The following is a 20,898-nucleotide window of genomic DNA, read 5'->3' as shown; positions in this document are numbered from 1 at the left end:
AGGCTAGCGCTCAACCACGGCACGCTCGCCCGCAGCGCTGGCTCGTCTTTTGTGGAAAAAAGGGAAAGAAAATCGCTCGGTTAATGCCGTCTGACAGCCAGAACGCTAACTTAACCAGCCAGGCTAGGCTACGCTAAGCTAATGCTGAGCTAAAGCAAGCTACGCTAACCTAACCACAGTCCAGCCGGCTAGATAAAACCAACACCACCCAGCAAAAACAAGCAGAAATGCTCAAAAAATGCGCAGCTTTCACCTGAAGACGACTCCACGGAGCAGGAGAGGAGAGTATTAGCGTTATTTCACGTTCCTAACGTTACCATCTTCACTTATTCACCATTTTGCTTTAAAGCTAACTTTCGTGGTGTTAGTCTGTATGAACCATACACCGTTTTGTAGTTAAGTTTCAGTTCTGTTACAGTTGGTGTGGAACTACTTTTTGGCGGAAGGCACAGTCCATATTAAAACATATTAATTCTTAATTTCTTAAAGTTCTTTGATTTATTTTCTTTATTCATTTTGTAAAAAAAGAAATTGTTTTTTTTTTTTAAGTAGACACAATTTAAGGTACATAGGACAATTCCAAATGGATAAGAAGTAGGGGAGAGCGGGGTAATGTGAGCCATTTTTTAAATTTGCCCCTTGCTAGGTGAGCTACAATGATATATAAGTAAAATTTACATTTTTCCAATTAATTCAGGATGTTTCCTAACTATTAAAGTTATCAGAATGTCTTCAAGACAAAGGACAATGAAAATATGTTTGTTTTAAAAAAAGTGGTCTTGTGTCTCACTTTACCCCAACTCAGGGGTAAACTAAGACAGACCAGAGAAATTAAGGGGGTAAAGTGAACCAGTTGGGGGTGTGCTGTTCCACTTATGTTTTCCACTTTTAAACTACCATTAACATTACATGTTGTAACAATTACAATCCTTACAGCTAGATTGACAACCACACATTCCATAACTAATATCGGACTAGTGTTAGAATCATGGAAATTCAGTCCATTAATATTTTGTCATTATCACAACCCACTCACTGTTAGTCTGTTATATCATGTATAGCGCACCTGCTGTGGTTTTTGAACTGTAAAGACACCTGTTTCATCCCCATTGTAAATCATGTGTGGAGGGAATGCGTGTCTATTAAAGATGAGAGACAAGGGAAGAACCTTATTGAAATCAAAGCCAAAAATTACAGGTAAAATCTCCATAAAACTTATGCAACTAAATAATTGATTCTGTCACCTGTCCATTACTACAGCGAGATTTTCGAAGAACTCCCTCACTGTTGTTTTATTAAAAGTTGTAGCCCTTCGCAGGGGTGGTGCCTCAGGAGTTCATACAGAGAGATGTTGAAGTGCGAGGAATCTGCCAAACCACTCTTTTCCTAAAAAGTACAGTATTCATTAGTATAGATTTTGCTTTTGGAAAGTTAACCTACAGAATCATATAGTCATGTAATCTCTTATCATATAATCATATAATCTATGTAATCACACTCTAGCCCACCTGCACAATGTTTCTCAGTCCTATTGGCTGGGACGGTGTTTCACTTTACCCCACATCATTTGTCTCACTTAACCCCACGGCTACCATTTTAGAAAAAACATAATCTCTAGCAAATCAGGCTAATCTTCAACTACCATCAATCACATGGTTTGATATGTTGAAAGTTCATAAGCATGTATGATATTAGTTTTTATACCTGAATCAATTTACTTTGATAAAATAGTTGATTAAGTTCAAATCAAGAAAATTTACTTTTACATGCAGAAAACACCTTTTTGTAAAAAAAAACCCAAACCTTTACAGCACCAGCAACAACTTCCTCTTCCTAGTAGTGGGAAATGGGAGGGACTTGACAACATAATGTTCACATGACCACAATTGTGTTCAGTTGCCAAGATACAAGGGGTGTCTCACATTACCCCGCTCTCCCCTAGTTGGATAACAACTATAAAGTTATATGAAAGTTCACACTAGTTAATAAGTTTATACTGGATAAAACGTTTGGATATTATTAACTGAGTAGCAGTAGTAGTAACTGAGTTTGTGAATACTGTATACAAAATTTCTTCAGATTAGTCTCATAGTAATTACATATATCTGCTGGAGGTCTTACCGTTACTGAATATGTTTTAAAATTATAAATGAGAAATTGCACAAATAATTGGATAAACAGCTAGAGACAAAAAGAGACCACTAAAGAGAGCACGTAAAAATGATGAGTTTCTTTGATTTTACCAAATTAAAACCTCTGGAATATAATCAAGAGGAAGATGGATGATCACAAGCCATCAAACCAAACTGAACTGCTTGATTTCTGCACCAGGAGTAAAGCAGCATAAAGTTATCCAAAAGCAGTGTGTAAGACTGGTGGAGGAGAACATGATGCCAAGAGGCATGAAAACTGTGATTAAAAACCAGAGTTATTCCACCAAATATTGATTTCTGAACTCTTAAAACTTTATGAATATGAACTTGCTTTCTTTGCATTATTTGAGGTCTGAATGCTCTGCATTTTATTTTTTGTTATTTCAGCCATTAAATTTTTTTTTTTGCAAATAAAGGCTCTAAATTACAATAATAGTTTTATTTGAAATTTGCGAGAAATGTTGTCTGTATTTATAGAATAAAACATAATGTTAGTTTTTCTCAAAAATAAACCTATGAATAGCAAAATCAGATAAACTGATTCAGAAACTGAAGTGGACTTAATGTTTTCCAGAGCTGTATACTGGATTAAAAGTGTTAACATTCATAAATGAATAATTCATACTGGGTAATGAGTGGAAAACTACATTCTCATGCATGGTTTAGGGGAATCTTCATGATATTATGAGATATTGAAAAATGTTCTTATTGATATAAATTGCACATGTTAATAACTAAATTTCCCTGATTTAGTTTTATTATTATTCTGAAACGCTGCTTCAGGGCTGTGTGTAATTTGACTCTGGTGTGTGGTAATGGTGATGAGTAAAGTTGGGATGGTGATGAGCCTTTTGTTAGCGCCACGCTAACACAGTAACCGAGCAACAAACCCATTCTATAACCTAGTGCAGTACAATCGAATCCTAAGAATGAAACCCGAGTCTGCAGCTTTAGAAACGTCCCCTCTGCATAATTACTGCGTTAGAACTGTTCTCATCAAACTGATCACATCAATTCAATGTAGCATTTAAAAAATATATAATAATAATTACATTAACCCTCCTGTTATGTTCTGGGTCAAACTGACCCATTTTAAAGTTTAAAGATCTAGAAAAAATAGTTAAAATTATTTTTATTACTTCTTCTGCTTGCCTTAATTAGTATATTTAGCATATAATATGAAAATGGTTCATCTCACATATTTGCAACATATTTCCACGCCCTGCTAAAACTAAAATTAAAACTAAAACTAAATTGCAGTGCTATGTTTCAATTTTATGTAAAAATATTTTGTTTTATATGTTGGTCTTTTAAACTTAAAAAAGCAGTAAAATATTAACCCTCCTGTTATGTTCTGGGTCAAATTTACCTGTTTTAATGTTTGAAGATCTAGGAAAAATAGTTAAAAGTATTTATTTTTTCCAGTACGAAACTTTTTCTGCTTGCCTTAATAAGTGTAATTAACATATAATATGAAAATGGTTCATCTCACATATTTGCAAAAACTAAAATTAAATCTAAAACTAAATTGCAATGTTATGTTTCCATTTTATGTAAAACTATTGTGTTTTATATGTTAGTCTTTAAAACTTAAAAAAGCAGTGAAACATTAACTATACTGTTATGTTCTGGGTTAAACTGATCTGTTTTAAAGGTTGAAGATGTAGGAAAAATAGTTAAAAGTATTTTTTTTTTTAGTACGAAACTTTTTGTGCTTGCCTTAATTAGTATATTTAGCATATCATATGAAAATGGTTCATCTCACATATTTGCAACCACGCCCTGCAAAAACTAAAACTAAAACTAAATTGCAATGTTATGTTTCAATTTTATGTAAAACTATTGTGTTTTATATGTTGGTCTTTTAAACTTAAAAAAGTAGTAAAATATTAATCCTCCTGTTATGTTCTGGGTTAAACTGATCTGTTTTTAATTTTTAAGATCTAGAAAAAATAGTTAAAAGTATTTTTTTTTTTCAGTACGAAACATCTTCTGCTTGCCTTAATTAGTGTATTTAACATATACTATGGGAATGGTTCATCTCACATATTTGCAACCACGCCCTGCAAAAACTAAAATTAAAACTAAAACTAAATTGCAATGTTATGTTTCAATTTTATGTAAAACTATTGTGTTTTATATGTCGGTATTTTAAACTTAAAAAAGCAGTAAAATATTAACCCTCCTGTTATGTTCTGGGTCAAATTTACCTGTTTTAAAGTTTAAAGATCTGGGAAAAATAGTTAAATGTATTTTTTTTTCAGTACAAAACTTATTCTGCTTGTCTTAATTAGTCTAATTAACATATAATAAGAAAATGGTTCATATCATATATTTGCAACATATTTCCACCCCCTGCAAAAACAAGAACTAAAACTAAATTGCAGTGCTGTGTTTCCATGTTATGTAAAACTTGGTCTTTCAAACTTAAAAAAGAGTAGTAAAATATTAATCCTACTGTTATGTTCTGGGTCACATTGATCTGTTTAAAAGTTTGAAGATCTAGGAAAAAGAGTTAAAAAAGTAGTTAAAAGTATTTTTTTTAGTACGAAACTTATTCTGCTCGGCTTAATTTGTGTAATTAACTTATAATATGAAAATAGTTCATCTCACATATTTGCAACATATTTCCACCCCCTGCAAAAACTAAAACTAAAACTAAAACAAAATTGCAGCACTGTCTTTTCATGTATGTAAAACTATTGTGTTTTATATGTTGGTCTTTCAAACTTAAAATAGTAGTAAAATATTAACCCTACTGTTATGTTCCGGGTCAAATTGACCTGTTTTAAAGTTTGAAGATCTGGGAAAAAGAGTTTAAAAGGTAGTTAAAAGTATTTTTTTCAGTATGAAACTTCTGTAACACTTGAAATTGAAATAAACACTATGAAAGTCATCTCTATAAGACTCTATAAACATACTCATAGCACATTATAATGCATTCATATACATATTTATAAAAATGTACAATACATCATAGCCATGTTTATTATGCATCATAAACTGTGATTATAATGCATTAATAGCTGTGTTTATAACAGTTTTATACATCAATACCAAGAAACTCAGTCCCAGCTTGCAGACTGTATTATGACTAAAAAAACTTCCGACTTATAAACACACCCTCAATAATCATAAATTATCATAAATTATTCTTGTATTGAATATAATATTAGTTATAGTCAATTATAATGTATTATAACAGGTCTTTGTGTGCTCCAAGTAAAGTGCAAGACTTTCATTGTGGGGTAAAATTAATGATAGATATAGATATATACTATTTTAACAACTATTTTTACATGTATTATGATCACAAGTCATAATGCTTAATAAACATGGCTATAATGGGTTATGCCTTTTTATAAATATTTATAGCCATGTTTATAATGCCTTATACATGCATTATTATATGTTATGAATGTGGTTATAGAGTCTAATAGAGATGAGATTCATAAAAAGTGTTATAGAAACTTCTTTTGCTTGCCTTAAATAGTGAAATCAACATATATATATATATATATAATATTCCTCTCCCTGCAAAAACTAAAACTACAACAAAATTGCAATGTTATGTTTCAATTGTGTGTAAAATTATATGTTGGTCTTTCAAAAGTAAAAAAGTAGTGAAAAATTGTAAAAAGTTTTCTTTTATGAAAAACAAGTGATTTATCCTAACTGAAGTATTACCTGTTAAAGGTAAGGGACATCACTGCACTAAATATTGATAAAATAATTAGCAATAATGATAGTAATAAAATATTATAAAAATATTATGAAATATATCTGCTTAGGATTTTCTTTTTTGTTTCAGACATATTTTGAATAATTAAACATGCACCAGGTCAAACTGACCCAGGAACACCATTACTGTTACTGTTACTATTACTATTACAGAACAGGAGGGTTAATAATGACTTCATTGTCTCAGTTTCTTTTTGTCCACAAGTCAATGTGATCTGTTCTAGTGCATTGTGTGGGCAGACAGAAGGGGCGTGGCTTAATGTTTTAGAACTTTCCATCCCAGACTGGTTGCTATTACACACAAACTGTACAGTAGAAGGGAACTGACTGTACTTAAATTATAATTATATGGCTTAATGTATTAAGAAATGTATTAAGAAAATGAACTGTGATTAATCACACTTTTTGAAAAGCTGACTTTAATTTTACTACTAACTACAACCAGGCCTGATTACTGCCAGACCTGTAGAATCAAGAAATCCCTTATAAGATAGAACTTGTCGGACAACATGAAGCAGATAAAATATCTCAAAAAAAGCAGCACATTATTATTATTATTATACCCCCATCTGAAGAAGTCATTGATCATCTATCAGTCTGGAAAAGGTTATAAAGTCTAAATTTCTAAAGCTTTGGGACTCCAGAGAACCACAGTGATTCACTTTTATTCACTAATGGAGAAAAAACATGGAACACTGGTGAACCTTCCCAGGAGTGACCGGCTGATCGAACAAAATTACTCCAAAAGGGCATGAAGAACTCATCCAGGAGATCCCAAAAGAACCCAGAACAATATTTAAAGAACTGAAGGATCTCACTCACCTCAGTTAAGATCAGCGTTAATGATCCAATAATAAGAAAGAGACTGGGTGAAAATATCAGAGGAGTCTTCATGGGAGAATTCCAAGATAAAAAAAAACACTGCTGACCAAAAAGAACAAAAAGAACACAAGCACCCGTCTCACATTTACCAACTAACATCTTAATGATCTCCAGAACTTTGGGTAAATATTCTTTACAGGACTGACGAGACAAAAGTGGAGCTTTTTGGAAGGTGTGTGTCCATCCGTTACATCTGGCGTAAAACTATAAAACACATAATATAAGAAAAAAGAACATCATAAAGAACGTAGTAAAACATGGTGGTGGTAGTGTGTGTGTGTGTGTGTGTGTGTGTGTGTGTGTGTGTGTGTGTGTGCATGTGTGTGATGGTCTGGAGCTGCTGGATAACTTGCTGTAATAGATGGAAGCAGGAATTCTGCTGTTTATCAGAAAATCCTGAAGGAGAAAATCCGGCCATCTGTTCCTTAGTGACCTCAAGCTCAGGTGTACTTGGGTTCTGCAGCAGGACAATGACCCAAAGCACACAAACAAAAAGTTCACCTCTGAATGGATTAAAAAAGCAAAAATTAAATGAAGGTTTTGGAGTCTAGTCAAAGTCTTGAGATTGAGATGCTGTGGATGATCTTAAATAGAAATGTATGTCGGCTGAAAAGTAAAACTACAGAAAATGTTGCTACTGTGCTTCTAAGAGTTTGTGTGCGTGACTGGTTTCATATTTTAGAACTTCCTGTCTATTTGCATAATTGTTTGTTTCTGAATGTGAAAAGGGGTTCCTGACGATTGACAAGTTATGTTTCCTCTCTGCTCCAAATGAATGTTCATACAGTACCAGTCAAAAGTTTGGATACATCTTTTCATGCAATGTTTTTAGTAGATTTTTTTTTCTATATTGTATAGTGAAGTGATCCAGACTATGAAGGAACACATAAGGAATCATGTAGTAACTTAAAATTACTGTTAAACAAACCAAAAAATACTTTGTGAAGCTCTTGCTCTTCCTTTTCTGGGGCAGTTCCTGATGAGCGCCAGTTTTATCATAACATATTTGATGGTCTTTGCAACTACACTTAATAATGCTCTGTGGACTTTAGACTTACTTTAGATATATCACAGTGGATCAACACCAGCAGATGACATGTCTCTCCAAACCATCACTGATTGGTGGAAACTTCACACTAGACCTCAAGCAGTTTGGACTGTGTGTCTCTCCACTCTTCCTCCAGACTCTGATCCCTTGATTTATAAATGAAATGTAAAATGTACTGATGATCAGTGATGGTTTGGAGAGAGATGCTGATCATCTGCTGGTGTTGATCCACTGTGTTTTATTATCAAGTCTAAAGTCAGTGCAGTTTTGTTTTCCCACAAAATCTTACAGCACTTCATGTATCTCTCTGCTGATCAACTTTTATGGAGATGTGGATTTCATTCTCCAGCAGGACTTGGCACACTGCCCACACTGCTAAAAATACCAATTGGTCTTATATATAATATTCAAATTTTCTAAGACACTAATTTTTGTTTTTTCATTGGCTGTAAACCATAATTATCAACAATAAAATAAATAAACGCTTAAAATAGATCACTCTGTGTTTAATACATCTATATAATATATGAGTTTCACATTTTGAACTGAATTACTGAAATAAAGAAACTTTTCAAAAATATTCTAATTTCTTGAGATGCACTTTTATATCTCCAAAAAAAGTTTAATAATTAGTAAGTTGCTTATATATTGTCCAAATATATTTAAAATATTTGTTGCAGTAATAAACAGTAGTTGATAGAAATATATCAGTATAACAAGAGTTATTTTGTGTAAAGTCACAGAAAATGTTACTATTCTTTTATCAAACAATACGTTTTGTTAATTTTGTTAAATGTTCCATCTAAAAGTTGTTTAATAAAAGATAATATCTATTAATTTTCTTATTCAGGAAAAATGTTGCAACATTTTTTGGGGTATTTTCTTTGTGTCACATGCATTTCTGGTACATATTTTGCATATTAGTGAGACACAAACACACACACATATACGTTGTTAGAATGCCTTGTGTTCTAGAAGCTTAACTGGTTGTTGGGTAATCAATGAGACAGCAGAGTGAAACCTGATTCTGTGGCTTAAGAAACAACAGAAAAGGTGTAGAAGTGTCAGCTTACCGTCCCCTCATCCCATCATCCCATCATAAATAATTATTAACACTTTATAAAGGGGTTTTATTTGAAAATGGTACCAAAGCTTGTCCTGTTACATCTTACTGACCTAAATTAAAGCCTACTGTTTAGTCAAGTTGATAAATATAGGCTCCTTAATAAAGGGTTTATTAATGGTTTATAAAGGAATTCACTAATGTTTAATAATTAGGTTATAAACGCTTTAAAACCGAATAATAAGCATTCACAACACTCAATAGTTTACCAAATAGTGATTCCACATTCATTTATACTGTCAAACCTTAGATTTGTTCTGGTATACTGGATACTTTTTTTTTAATCAGTCAGCATTTACATAAAGTTGCAAGAAAGAGTTTGTGAATCCTTCCTTAGGGATTATACTTGGATTTCTGCATAAATTGGTCATTAAATGTGTTCTGATTTTCATCTAAGTCCCAACAATAGACAAACACACTCTGCTTAAACTAATACCACACAATTATAAATTATATGTTTGCATGATTTTATTGAACATAACATTTAACATTCACAGTGAGGGGTGGAAACAGTATGTGAACCTTTGGATTTAAAACCTGGTTGATCCTCCTTTGGCAGCAAAAACCTCAAACAAACGTTTCCTTTCCTGTAGCTGCAGATCAGACCTGCAGAACAGTCAGGAGGAATTCTGGATCATTCCTCTTCACTAAACTGTTTCAGTTCAGCTATAATATTCTCAGGATATCTGGTGTGAATCTCTGTCTTGAGGTCATGATGCTACAGCAGGAGGTCAGGGCTCTCCAGAAGGCCCAGTATTTTCTTCTATTGAAGCCGTTCATTCTGTTCTTGATTTACTTCTATGTTTTGGGTCGTTGTCCTGTTGCATAATTCATCCTCTGTTGAGCTTCAGTTGGTGGACAGATGGTCTTAAGTTTTCCTGCAAAATGTCTTGGTAAACTTGAGAATTCATTTTTCCGTTGATGACGGAAATCCGTCCAGACCCTGAGGCAGCAAAGCAGCCTCAAACCATGATGCACCCTTCACCATGTTTCACAGTTGGGATGAGGTTTTGACGATGGTGTGCTGTGCCTTTAGTTCTCCACACATAGCGTTGTGTGTTCCTTCCAAACAACTCTTCAATTTTGGTTTAATCTGTCCACAGTATATTTAGGCAGTACTGCTGTGGAACATCCAAGTGCTCTTTTGCAAACTTCAAACACGCAGAAATGTTTTTTTTTTTTATACAGCAGTGGCTTCCTCCTCCGTGGTGTCCTCCCATAAACTCCATTCTTGTTTAATGTTTTTCTGATTGTAGATTTGTCTACAAAAATATTAGCATGTGCCAGAGATTTCTGTAAGTCTTTAGCTGACACTCTAGGATTCTTCCTCACCTCATTGATTCTCATTCTGCGCTGTGCTCTTACAGTCATCTTTACAGGACTTTACCACACCTAGGGAGAGTAGCAACAGTGCTGAACTTCCTCCATTTGTAGATCGTCTGTCTTACTGTGAACACGTGAACATGAAGGCTTTTAGAGATACTTTTGTAACCCTTTCTTTCCAGCTTGAACGTAGATCTTCTGAGAGCTTGATCTTTTGTGTGAGACATAATTCACATCAAGCAATTAAGAAGCTTCTTAAGAACAGCTCAAAACTCAAAACTGGTGTGTTTTTTTAGTAGCTCTTTTCCAATTAGCTCTTAGAAAAGTCATTCGTCTGGGGTTTCACATACTTTTTCCACCCCTCACTGTGAATGTTAATGTTAAATGTTGTGTTCAATAAAACCATGCAAACATATAATTTTTAATTGTGTGGTATTGGTTTAAGCAGACTGTGTTTGTCTATTGTTGGGACTTAGATGAAGATCAGAACACATTTAAAGACATACTTTTTCTTGCAACTGTATGTATTGAGTAACATTTAACTAAGTGTTTAAAGCATTTATAACCTAATTAACAACAAATAAACTGATTTATAAACCATTAATAAACCTTTTATAAATAACCCATATATTCAAGTGGTACACAAGCTTTTCTGCGTATTTCTACAGTGTTTAACCTTTTTAATGTTCAGTTAAATTCTGAATAATAGGCTATTTTATGACTCATGGCTGACTGTATACAGTCACTGCTGAAAAATGTGTGACTTTTAAAGGTATACCATCGTGTCTTTTCTTCTATAGGAACCCAGTTTGTTTAACTTCTCTTATCTAACAAAAGCTCGCCTACGCAAAGCTCCAGCTGATCCCTGACTGCACACAGTAACCGGAGTGATGGACGTTCCTCAGACAAGCACTGAGAACAGGTTTATCTCCTGCTGCCCATTGTTTCCTCATCTTTCCTCCGTACCTGCAGGACTGGCCTGATCTCATCACTGAGTACCTCCAGAAAGTACACCCTCAGCTCCTCCCCCACAGCGAGAGGAGGGTATATTTACCCCCTGACCATCAGATACCCACCCTCATCTCCACACTGCTTCTCCCAGAGCTCTCAGCACCTGCTGGATTTCTACCTGCAGAGGAACCTACTGAACACCTGCCTTCATCATGAACAAGGTCCTGTGGGCAGTGCTGGCCGTGGCCGCGCTCTTCGTCGCCGGTAAGATCTCTACTTATTTCACTAAATCTAAAATTGCGAGTGTTAAAATCAACATTTTATATATTAAATTCAACACTGATAATGTTAAATCAATGCTTTAAATTTCAATGATTTAAAAAATAATCATGATAAAATAATAAAATAATGATGATGATGATGATTATAATAAAAATTCTAAATTTGTGAATGCAATTTTTTCTTAATTGTGAGTGTTAGATTTGTCTTAACTGAGTGTTAACTCGTAATTTTTAACAATATATTTGACAATTTCAAAAGTGAATGCAAAAGTTTAAATTGTGAGTGTTAGATCAACACTGTAACAGTTACATTTGTGATCACTAAGTGTTAACTCATCATAGGTTACATCAAATTTGAAAATTTCAGATTTAAATTTGATCATTGTTGTAGTATTAAATTTAAAATTGCAAGTGTTAAAATCAACATTTAAGGGTGTTTTTAACTTTGTTTTTGTTAAAATTGTAAATTCAAAATTTTAAATAAATGTTAGCTCAACATTGTAAGAGGTTAAATGTGAGTTAACAGAGTGGTAACTCATGATTTGTAACATCAAATTTAAAATTTTCAGATTTAAATTAGAGTCAATGTTGTGAGTTCTAAATTTAAAATTGCAAGTGTTAAAATTTTAAGTGTTAAAATTGCAAGTGACACTTGTAATGTTAAATCAACATTCTAAAATTGTGAATGCAGAATTTTAAATTGGGAGTGTTAGATCAACACTGTAAGAGGTTAAATTTGTGTTATCTGAGTGTTAACTCATCATTTGTAACATCAAATTGGAAAATTTCAGATTTAAATTAGAATCAATGTGGGGAAATCTAAATTTAAAATTGCAAGTGTTAAAATTTTAAGTGTTAAAATTTTAAGTGTTAAAATTGCAAGTGACACTTGTAATGTCAAATCAACATTCTAAAATTGTGAATGCAGAATTTTAAATTAGGAGTGTAAGATCAACACTGTAACGGTTACATTTGTGATCACTGAGTGTTAACTCATCAATTGTAGCATCAAATTTGAAAATTTCAGATTTAAATTTGAATCATTGTTGTGAGTTCTAAATTTAAAATTGCAAGTGTACAATCAACATTTAAGGGTATTTTTAACTTTGTTTTTGTTAAAATTGTAAATTCAAAAATTATTATTATTTTTTTAATTTTCAGACTTAAATTTGAATTAATGTTGTGAATTCTAAATTTAAAACTGCAAGTGTTAAAATTGCAAGTGACAAGTGTTAAATTAACATTCTAAAAATTGTGAATGCTAAATTTTAAATTGTGCTAGATCAACATTGTAAGGAGTTACAATCATAATAACTGAGTGTTAACTCATCATTGGTAACATTAACAATTTAAATCAAATAAATCAAATATAAAATCAATATTGTGAGTGCTAATTTTAAAATTATTGATATTAAATCAACATTGTGAGTGCTAGGTTTAAAATGTAAGTGTTCAATCAATGTTCTGAGTGCTGAATGAAAAACATTGAGTTACAGTGAATAACTGCACTTGTAACACTTACAATGTAAATGTAGCTGTCTCAAAATGTTAATTTAACAATTAAAATGTTAAATCTACCATTGACATGTTTGATAAATATAATTATAAAATTATAAAATATATATAATTTAAAACTCAATATGTTGGTTTAATGCTCACAATGTTCATTTTAGCACCCCTAATATTGATGTTCCATTGGGACATTTAATGTAACACCCAAAATGTTAATTTAACACTCTGTTTTATATTGTTGCTAATGATAATCTAGCATGCACATTTTTATTTTTATTTAAATTCATCCCTGACAATGTTGTTACATTAAATTAAAAGTGTTACATTAAATGTTCCTAATGTTAACACTCACACTGATAATGTTCCCTCCACGCTGAAGTGGATCAGTTATCGACAAAAAAAAGCAAAAGAGGGCTCTACTTTTATCTGATCATATTTATCTGATGTATTTTTATCTGATTATTAAAATGTAAAATATATATATTTTTGAGCTGTAGTTTTACAATAGAAAAAAATCAACCTTTCAGTCTGAAACTGATTCGACCAACAAAAGTGTTGATTTCAGGTGAGAATATTAAAATAAAAAATCTGTAATTGTTTTAAAGAATTTTATTATTTGTTATTTGATTTAATTTGCAACTTTAGTTCAAAATGTACATTCACCTCATATTACATATTAACAAACAATTTATTCTCAATTATTTATTCTAAAGCTCTACAAAAATAAATCTTAATTTTCCAAATAGCTTTTAAACTTTACTTCAGAATTTTTTAATTAACCTTTAATACTAAACACATTTTTTTCAGCTATATTTTAAGAAAAAAAAACATCTTTTAAATCATTAGATTACTTTAAAATTAACAATATACAAACCACTTCTCTCTTTTTGGAGGAAATTAGAAATAAATTCTAAAAATACAAAACAAAATACTTTTGTCCCTAAAAAAAGCTAAAATGTGTTTTAATTAGACTTTATTTATGTTTCTTATTATTGATTAAAGCACTTAAATAAAATAACTTACAATAGTAAAATAAAGGAAGAAATAGTGTATGCTATAGTGTATGCTTATTTAATGGAAGAGCACAATTTACATTTTTACATCTATTTATTTTTTACGTTTATAAACTAAAAAAAATTAAAAATGTTGCTAGATTTGTAGCTGGAATTTCACTATATATATTTTCACTTTTAATTAAATATTGTTGCGATTGTGTTACCACACTTTCACAGTAGATACATCAGATAACCAGACAGATTGATTGATTTCCTTCATTCTTACTAAAATATGTTCAGCCTTAGAGCACCACACCCACTGATCTACTGCTGATACACCATCTCACCATCTCACTATCACATTCCATCACATTCATCACATACCTGAACACACCTGAACACACCTGTTCACTTGCTTTTTTGTGTGAAAGTCAAGATATATTAGAATATGTTCTAGAACACTGAGACATGTAGCAATCCATTTCTTTACAATAACAATAAATAAAAACACAGACAGATTATTAAGTGTAACCTGAAGGTATGGTTCGGGAACACACAAACCTGTATAACTTGTGAGGTGCTATCTTGTGAGTGAGTTTGCACACTGGCCAGTGTGGTCCTGGCGAGGTCCTGATGTGAATTAGGGGAGTCAGTACAGCTCACTACTGCTTGAAGGTACAAAAAGTACTTAAAAGTACAAAGGTACTTAAAAGTACAAGTGCAAAAGGTACTTTTATAGTACTTAAAAAGTGCTAAAAGTACTTACAAAAGCAAAGCATATTGAAAAGTACAAACAGTACTTAAAAATAAATGGTACAAAAAAGTACTTAAAATGTTCAAAATTACTTAAAAGTCTTTAAAAGTACTCTACTCTAGTCTAAAATATCACCCTCCCACAAAACAATATAGATAATTATTAAGATACCTGAGGGTACATGCAGTCCAGCTCACTTTAAAAGTACTTAAAAGTAAAAAAAAAAACGTACTTATTAGTCTGTAAAACTACAAAAAGTATGTAAAAGAATGAAAAATACAAAAGGCACAAAAGGTACTTAAAAGTATGAAAAGTATTTAAAATGTCAAAAAGTACTTAAAAGTACTTGCAAAAGCAAAATATATTGAAAGGTACAAACAGTACTTAAAATTAAAAAGTACAAAAAAGTACTTAAAATGTTCAAAATGACTTAAAAGTCCTTAAAAGTACAAAAAGTACTCTGTTCTAAAACATTTGGTAAAAAGTCTAAAATATCACTCTCCCACAAAACAATATAGATAATTATGAAGATAAAAATTGTATAAATTGTACATTCTTTGCATGTATCTGAGGGTACATGCAGTACAGCTCACTTTTACTTAAAAGTACTTAAAAGTACAAAACGTACTTATAAGTCTGTAAAACTACAAAAAGTATGTAATAGAATGAAAAATACAAAAGGCACAAAAGGTACTTAAAATGTAAAAAGTATTTAAAATGTCACAAAAGTACTTAAAAGAACAAAAAAATGGTGGGACAGGTTTCTTGTTTCTGTTTGTGTAAATTATAAATATAAATCTCTTTATCTCTCTCTCTTTTTCTCTCTTTCTCTCCTTTTCTCTCTCTCTCTCTGCAGCTGATGGGCTGAACTGTTACACGTGTTCGGTGGGAATTCTGGGAAGGTGCTTCTTCAGCAGCTCACAGACCTGCACCGGAAACAACACCAGCTGCTTCACAGCGACAGCAGGTACAACAGCCTTCTTATAGAGAGATAGAGATAGATAGATACATTATTGATCCCCGAGGGGAAATTCTAGACATCCAGCAGCAGGTATAATACACAAAGTTACAAATTGAATGCACAAAGTTACAAAATAAAATATATAAAATATAAAGATAAAGATATATATAAATACAATCAAATAAAAAATAGAATGTACAATGTAAAAGTACAGTCTTTAGTGTGTGTGTAATGTAGAATGGAGGTAGTGCAGTTGAACAATAGACAGTGAACACCAGTTGATGTGCATAAAGTGAGGATAACTGATTTCAGCCATACAGAAAGTGCAAATAAACAGTTATATAATGATTTAAATTCAGCAGTGCAAAAGATACGTAAACAGTAGATGAATTAACTAGTGAAAGAACTACTAGTGCAAAATAGGGTAGAACTATAAAAATAGTGTTGTAGCTGAGGGTGTGTCCATGGTGTGGCCAGAGTTGCCAGGGTGAAAAAGTGTCACAGAGTCTTTAGTTTGCTGTGCTGAGAGGAGTTGAAAAGTCTTATGGCCTGAGGGACAAAAGACTTTCGGAGTCTGTCTGTGGTGCAGGACTGGGACAGCAGTCTGCCGCTGAATGAGCTCCTCTGACTGGTGATGGTGCTGTGCAGAGGGTGGTGAACATTGTCCATGATGTTCAGCAGCTTGCTGAGGGCTCTCTTCTCCTCCAGTGGTGTTAAGGACTCCAGCTCTAATCCCAGCACAGAACCAGCTTTCCTCACCAGCCTGTCCAGTCGTCCAGCGTCCCTCTTGCTGATGCTGCCTCCCCAGCACGCTACAGCGTAAAAGAGGACGCTGGCTACCACAGACTGGTAGAACATCAGCAGGAGTTTCTATATATAATAGAAATAAATAAATAATATAATAATAGAAATCTATAATAAATAAATAAATTATATTTAGGTTAGAGTAGGTTAATGTTAGAGTAGGTTAATGTTAAAAGTGAGAGATAAAATCCAGAAAATCACATATATGTATAAATTATACATCATCGCTGTCCAATGAAAAACACTTATCTCCAAAACAGCATCTTTACAGGAGAGAGAAAAAACCTTCTAAACTTTCAATGGAAGTCAAGTCAAAAGAGTTTATTTCAGGTCATTTTAAAGAGTTTCTTTTGGTCCGTTCATCAAAAAATGTTGGCACAGTGTAAGGGACAGTTTGTCTGTTCAAATTATGTAGTAAACTAAAAATCGACAAAAATGTAGATAAGTGTTTTTCATAGGACAGCGATATATTGTATATATTTGCATGTTGAAGAGAGAAATAAATATAGCAGTCAGACATTTTTTGTAGTTGATGTTGAGGTTTGCGCACATATCCACTCCTTTTTGCAGATCATCTCTAATTCATTAAGATCATTTTGAGGCTGTCGCTTAGCAACTCAGATCTTCAGCTCCCTCCATAAGTTTTCTATGGGATTAAGCTCTGGGGACTGGCTATAGGCCACTCCATGACATTAATGTGCTTCCGTTTGAGCCACTCCTTTGTTGTCTTGGCCATATGTTTTGGGTCATTGTCATGCTGGAAGACCCAACCACAACCTATTTTCAATGTCCTGGTGGAGGAAAGGAGGTTGTGACTCAGGATTCTACGGTACACTGTAAACCCATACATTGTTTGAGCTCAAATGATTTAAGTCTGTTTTACGTAAAATTGGATATTTCTAAACAATACTCAACTATTTTGAGTAACAGTTTCTGACTTGCACTCGCCATCAGTGTGTAGTGATTCCCCCTGGGCTACCAAATCAACTTCCCCTTTAGTTGTAATAACTTGATGCTTTAAGTTATTCTAACTTACATTTTCATTCCCCATTACTTAACTTTTTTAAGGCAACCGGTTTCCTCAAAGTTTTTAAGTAAACGCAACTTATTTGGGATTACAGTGTAAATGGCTCTGTCTATTCTTCCATTGATGCAGTGAGGTAGTCCTGTGCTATTAGCCCACAAAAAACACGCTTAAAACATAATGTCCCACCTCCATACCTCGACAGTGGAGATGGTGTTCTTTGGGTCGTGGTTAGCATTTCTCCTCAATTTTTGTCTCATCTGAGCACAGCACCTTCTATTAATCACCCTCAGAATCATCCAGGTGTTTAAAATGGTCTAAAAAATTGTCACCTGGGTAAGGTGTTACCAATGTTACCAATGGTTTTCTTGGTGACTATGGTCCCAGCTACCTTGAGATCATTAAGTTCCCACCATGTAGTTTTAGGCTGATCTCTCACTTTCCTCACCTTCCTACAAGTTGAGATTTTGCATGGAGCCCCAGATTGATGTCGATTGACAATCATTTTGTATTTTTCTTCCAGTTTCTTACTATTACATCAACAGTTGTCTCCGTCTCACTCAGCGTCTTACTTATGGTTTCGTTGCTCATTATAGCCTTGTGCAGGTCTATGATCTTGTCCATGACATCCTTAGAGGTTAAAGGTTGTAGAGGTTAGAGTATGGCTGATTAATTGAGTCTGTGGACAGTCTGAGTCTTTTATACAGGTGAAAAATTAAGACAGATGTCTTTGATGCACTTATATAGAGAAAATCCATCACAGTTCTCAAGCAAAAACCCAGCATTTTCTGTTGTTTTCAATTCATTTCCACTAAAAAAGATCACACATGCCTTTTTGAAGATATATTGTAATATGTTCTAGAATCTAGAACACTAAGGTATGTAAGACCAGAGACAGATCATAAAGTCTTATTGGAGGATATGACTTGGGAACACACAAACCGGTATAGGTTGTAAGGTGCTTTCTTGTGAGTGAGTTTGCACACTAGCCAGTGTGGTCCTAGTGAGGTGATGTGAATTACGGGAGGGTCCATACAGCTCACTACTACTAAAAGTACTTAAAAGTACAAAAAGTAATTAAAAGTACTTGAAGGTAACAGGATGATTATGAGTGTTTAACTGGTCTGCAAATGTACTCACACAGCTTGCCTAGTCCCTATAGAGACGTAGTGCCAATAGATTAGGACTTTCTGAAGCAGATAAACGTATATAAAACTTGCTTTATTTCCTGATGATTGGGATCTTAATCCTTAATCCCATTTAATTCCCTTTTCCCAGCATTCAACCTGTCTGGTGCCATGAACTTCTACACCAGTGGCTGCACCCTCCCCACCAGCTGCAACAGCTCCTCCGGCAGCGTCCTGGGCGTCGGCTACACCGTCACCCAGTCCTGCTGCACCACCAACCTCTGCAACGGAGCCAGCAGCATCCAGCTGCCCATCACCGCAGCTATCGGCGCCGCCCTGCTGGCCACCACCTGGAGCTTCATGTAGAAGATCTCCAGCTTAACTTCTTGTTCTATCAAACGAGCCGTTTCCAGTCCCAGTCCCGGGGAACTGTGTTCTACTATCGAATTTAGCACGTTTACATTAGCATTAATGCTAGTAGAGCCTAGTAGAACATGCTGTCCACAGGACTGGGGTTAGGAACCGTTAAGATGCTGTAAGTGAGCGACTATGGAAGGATGTAAAAGATGAAGTTTCTAAAAGCTTGAATTTGTACACTTAACTATACGTATATATTAACTTTTATCTATTTCGCTTTTCGATTGCTAAGACGAGAGCACTTTACCCCGTCTCAGGGCTTCTGTAGGGAACAGTGTGTCTCTGATGCAATAACTAATTTTTGTGTTGTTAATATTTCTTTCCAAACAAACCTCTGAAAAGAGGTGTGTTTAAAAGTTTTTCTTGAATAAAACTATTCTATTTTAACAAAAAACTGAATTTTATTGTGTGGTTCATTACTTAGTTTCAGATTAAGATCACAGTAGATTAAGACTTTAGTGAAATGGAGATCATCTAAGTGCAGTTATTGTGTTTTAAAGTGTTAACACACGTGATTAATTTGTAATCTGCCCCTCCCCCCAATATGCAGATTTGTTTTTTTTCTAGAGCGGTTAGCTCATGGTAAGAGCGTGATCTGATCTTGATCCCACCCAACAATCAAATATATTTATTTTTAACTGAGATAAATTGCTGATAAGACCTAGTTTAATCTGATATATTAGCAAGATAATATATTGCTATGAACAAACGCAGTCTCTGCTGCTGCTCCATGCTGTTTACACACTAAGAGCGCAGTATGTGCTGACTGGATGGGGGAGCATGTGCACAGCACAACGTAGCAGTCTGTGAAGTCAGGTACAGACAAGTGAATATACTAAGTGGTGAGCACCAGATACTAAGTCACCACTTAGTATATTCACTTGTCAGTACCTGACTTTACAGACTGCTACGTTGTGCTGTGCACATGCTCCTCCATCCAGTTATCATAATCATATTTATTTAGCTGCCATTTGTGATTTAATGTAGCTAACCTAATGCTAGCTAAGTTAGCTTAGCTTTAAGGCTTTCATTGCTCTCTGTACAATATATGGTAGGCTGGGGAGAAAGTAGCTGCTGTGTTTTGTGTGTGTGTGTGTATGTGTGTGTGTGTGTGTGTGTGTGTGTGTGTTTGTGCGCAAAAGCTTTTTCTGTGCATGTCTAATAAGAGTTAGCTGGTTACCATTAGATCTGGGCTTAAAGCTACTATTGGCTACCTAACTAAAACATTCCCCACTAAAATAAAGTAGTTAACATTAGCTAACCTAGCTAACATTAGCTAAAACATTCCCCACTAAAATAAAGTAGTTAACATTAGCTAACCTAGCTAACATTAGCTAAAACATTCCCCACTAAAATAAAGTAGTTAACATTAGCTAACCTAGCTAACATTAGCTAAAACATTCCCCACTAAAATAAAGTAGTTAACATTAGCTAACCTAGCTAACATTAGCTAAAACATTCCCCACTAAAATAAAGTAGTTAACATTAGCTAACCTAGCTAACATTAGCTAAAACATTCCCCACTAAAATAAAGTAGTTAACATTAGCTAACCTAGCTAACATTAGCTAAAACATTCCACACTAAAATATAGATAACATTAGCTAACCTAGCTAGTTAATCACAACATTACACTGTGGAACATATGCCAGTTTAAATTATAGCTTGCTAGCTACCATTATGTGGTGCTCCCCACTTTTTACATAAAAAAATACACCACGTCCCTTTAGGGGCTCCGTAGTATAAAGCCTCTCAGCATTGAACTGTGTTTTCTGGAACAGGTGAAGCTCCATCCCATACTCTT

The 20,898-nt window shown here is 33.7% G+C and overlaps 1 protein-coding gene across 1 annotated transcript; it reads left to right on the top strand.

The window, feature by feature from the left end:
• The first annotated feature begins 11,332 nt into the window (after positions 1 to 11,332).
• On the top strand, positions 11,333 to 19,490 carry lye (lymphocyte antigen-6, epidermis). The gene is made up of 3 exons (XM_007239720.4): positions 11,333 to 11,485; positions 15,620 to 15,730; positions 18,831 to 19,490. Exons 1-3 carry the CDS (start codon positions 11,434 to 11,436, stop codon positions 19,043 to 19,045), a joined length of 378 nt encoding a protein of 125 aa, XP_007239782.1. The 5' UTR covers positions 11,333 to 11,433; the 3' UTR covers positions 19,046 to 19,490.
• Positions 19,491 to 20,898: the final 1,408 nt, after the last annotated feature.

The sequence above is a fragment of the Astyanax mexicanus genome, chromosome 2 (genome assembly GCF_023375975.1).
Source record: "Astyanax mexicanus isolate ESR-SI-001 chromosome 2, AstMex3_surface, whole genome shotgun sequence".
Taxonomy (NCBI): Eukaryota; Metazoa; Chordata; class Actinopteri; order Characiformes; family Acestrorhamphidae; genus Astyanax; species Astyanax mexicanus.
This window is presented reverse-complemented; position numbering and strand designations above follow the sequence as displayed.

Bases quoted from the DNA above. Each gene is read 5' to 3' on its own strand.
- lye (XM_007239720.4), top strand. From the start codon at position 11,434: ATGAACAAGGTCCTGTGGGCAGTGCTGGCCGTGGCCGCGCTCTTCGTC. The intron at 11,486-15,619 runs GTAAGATCTCTA...CTCTCTCTGCAG, and splicing joins GGCCGCGCTCTTCGTCGCCG to CTGATGGGCTGAACTGTTAC. The intron at 15,731-18,830 runs GTACAACAGCCT...CCCTTTTCCCAG, and splicing joins CTGCTTCACAGCGACAGCAG to CATTCAACCTGTCTGGTGCC.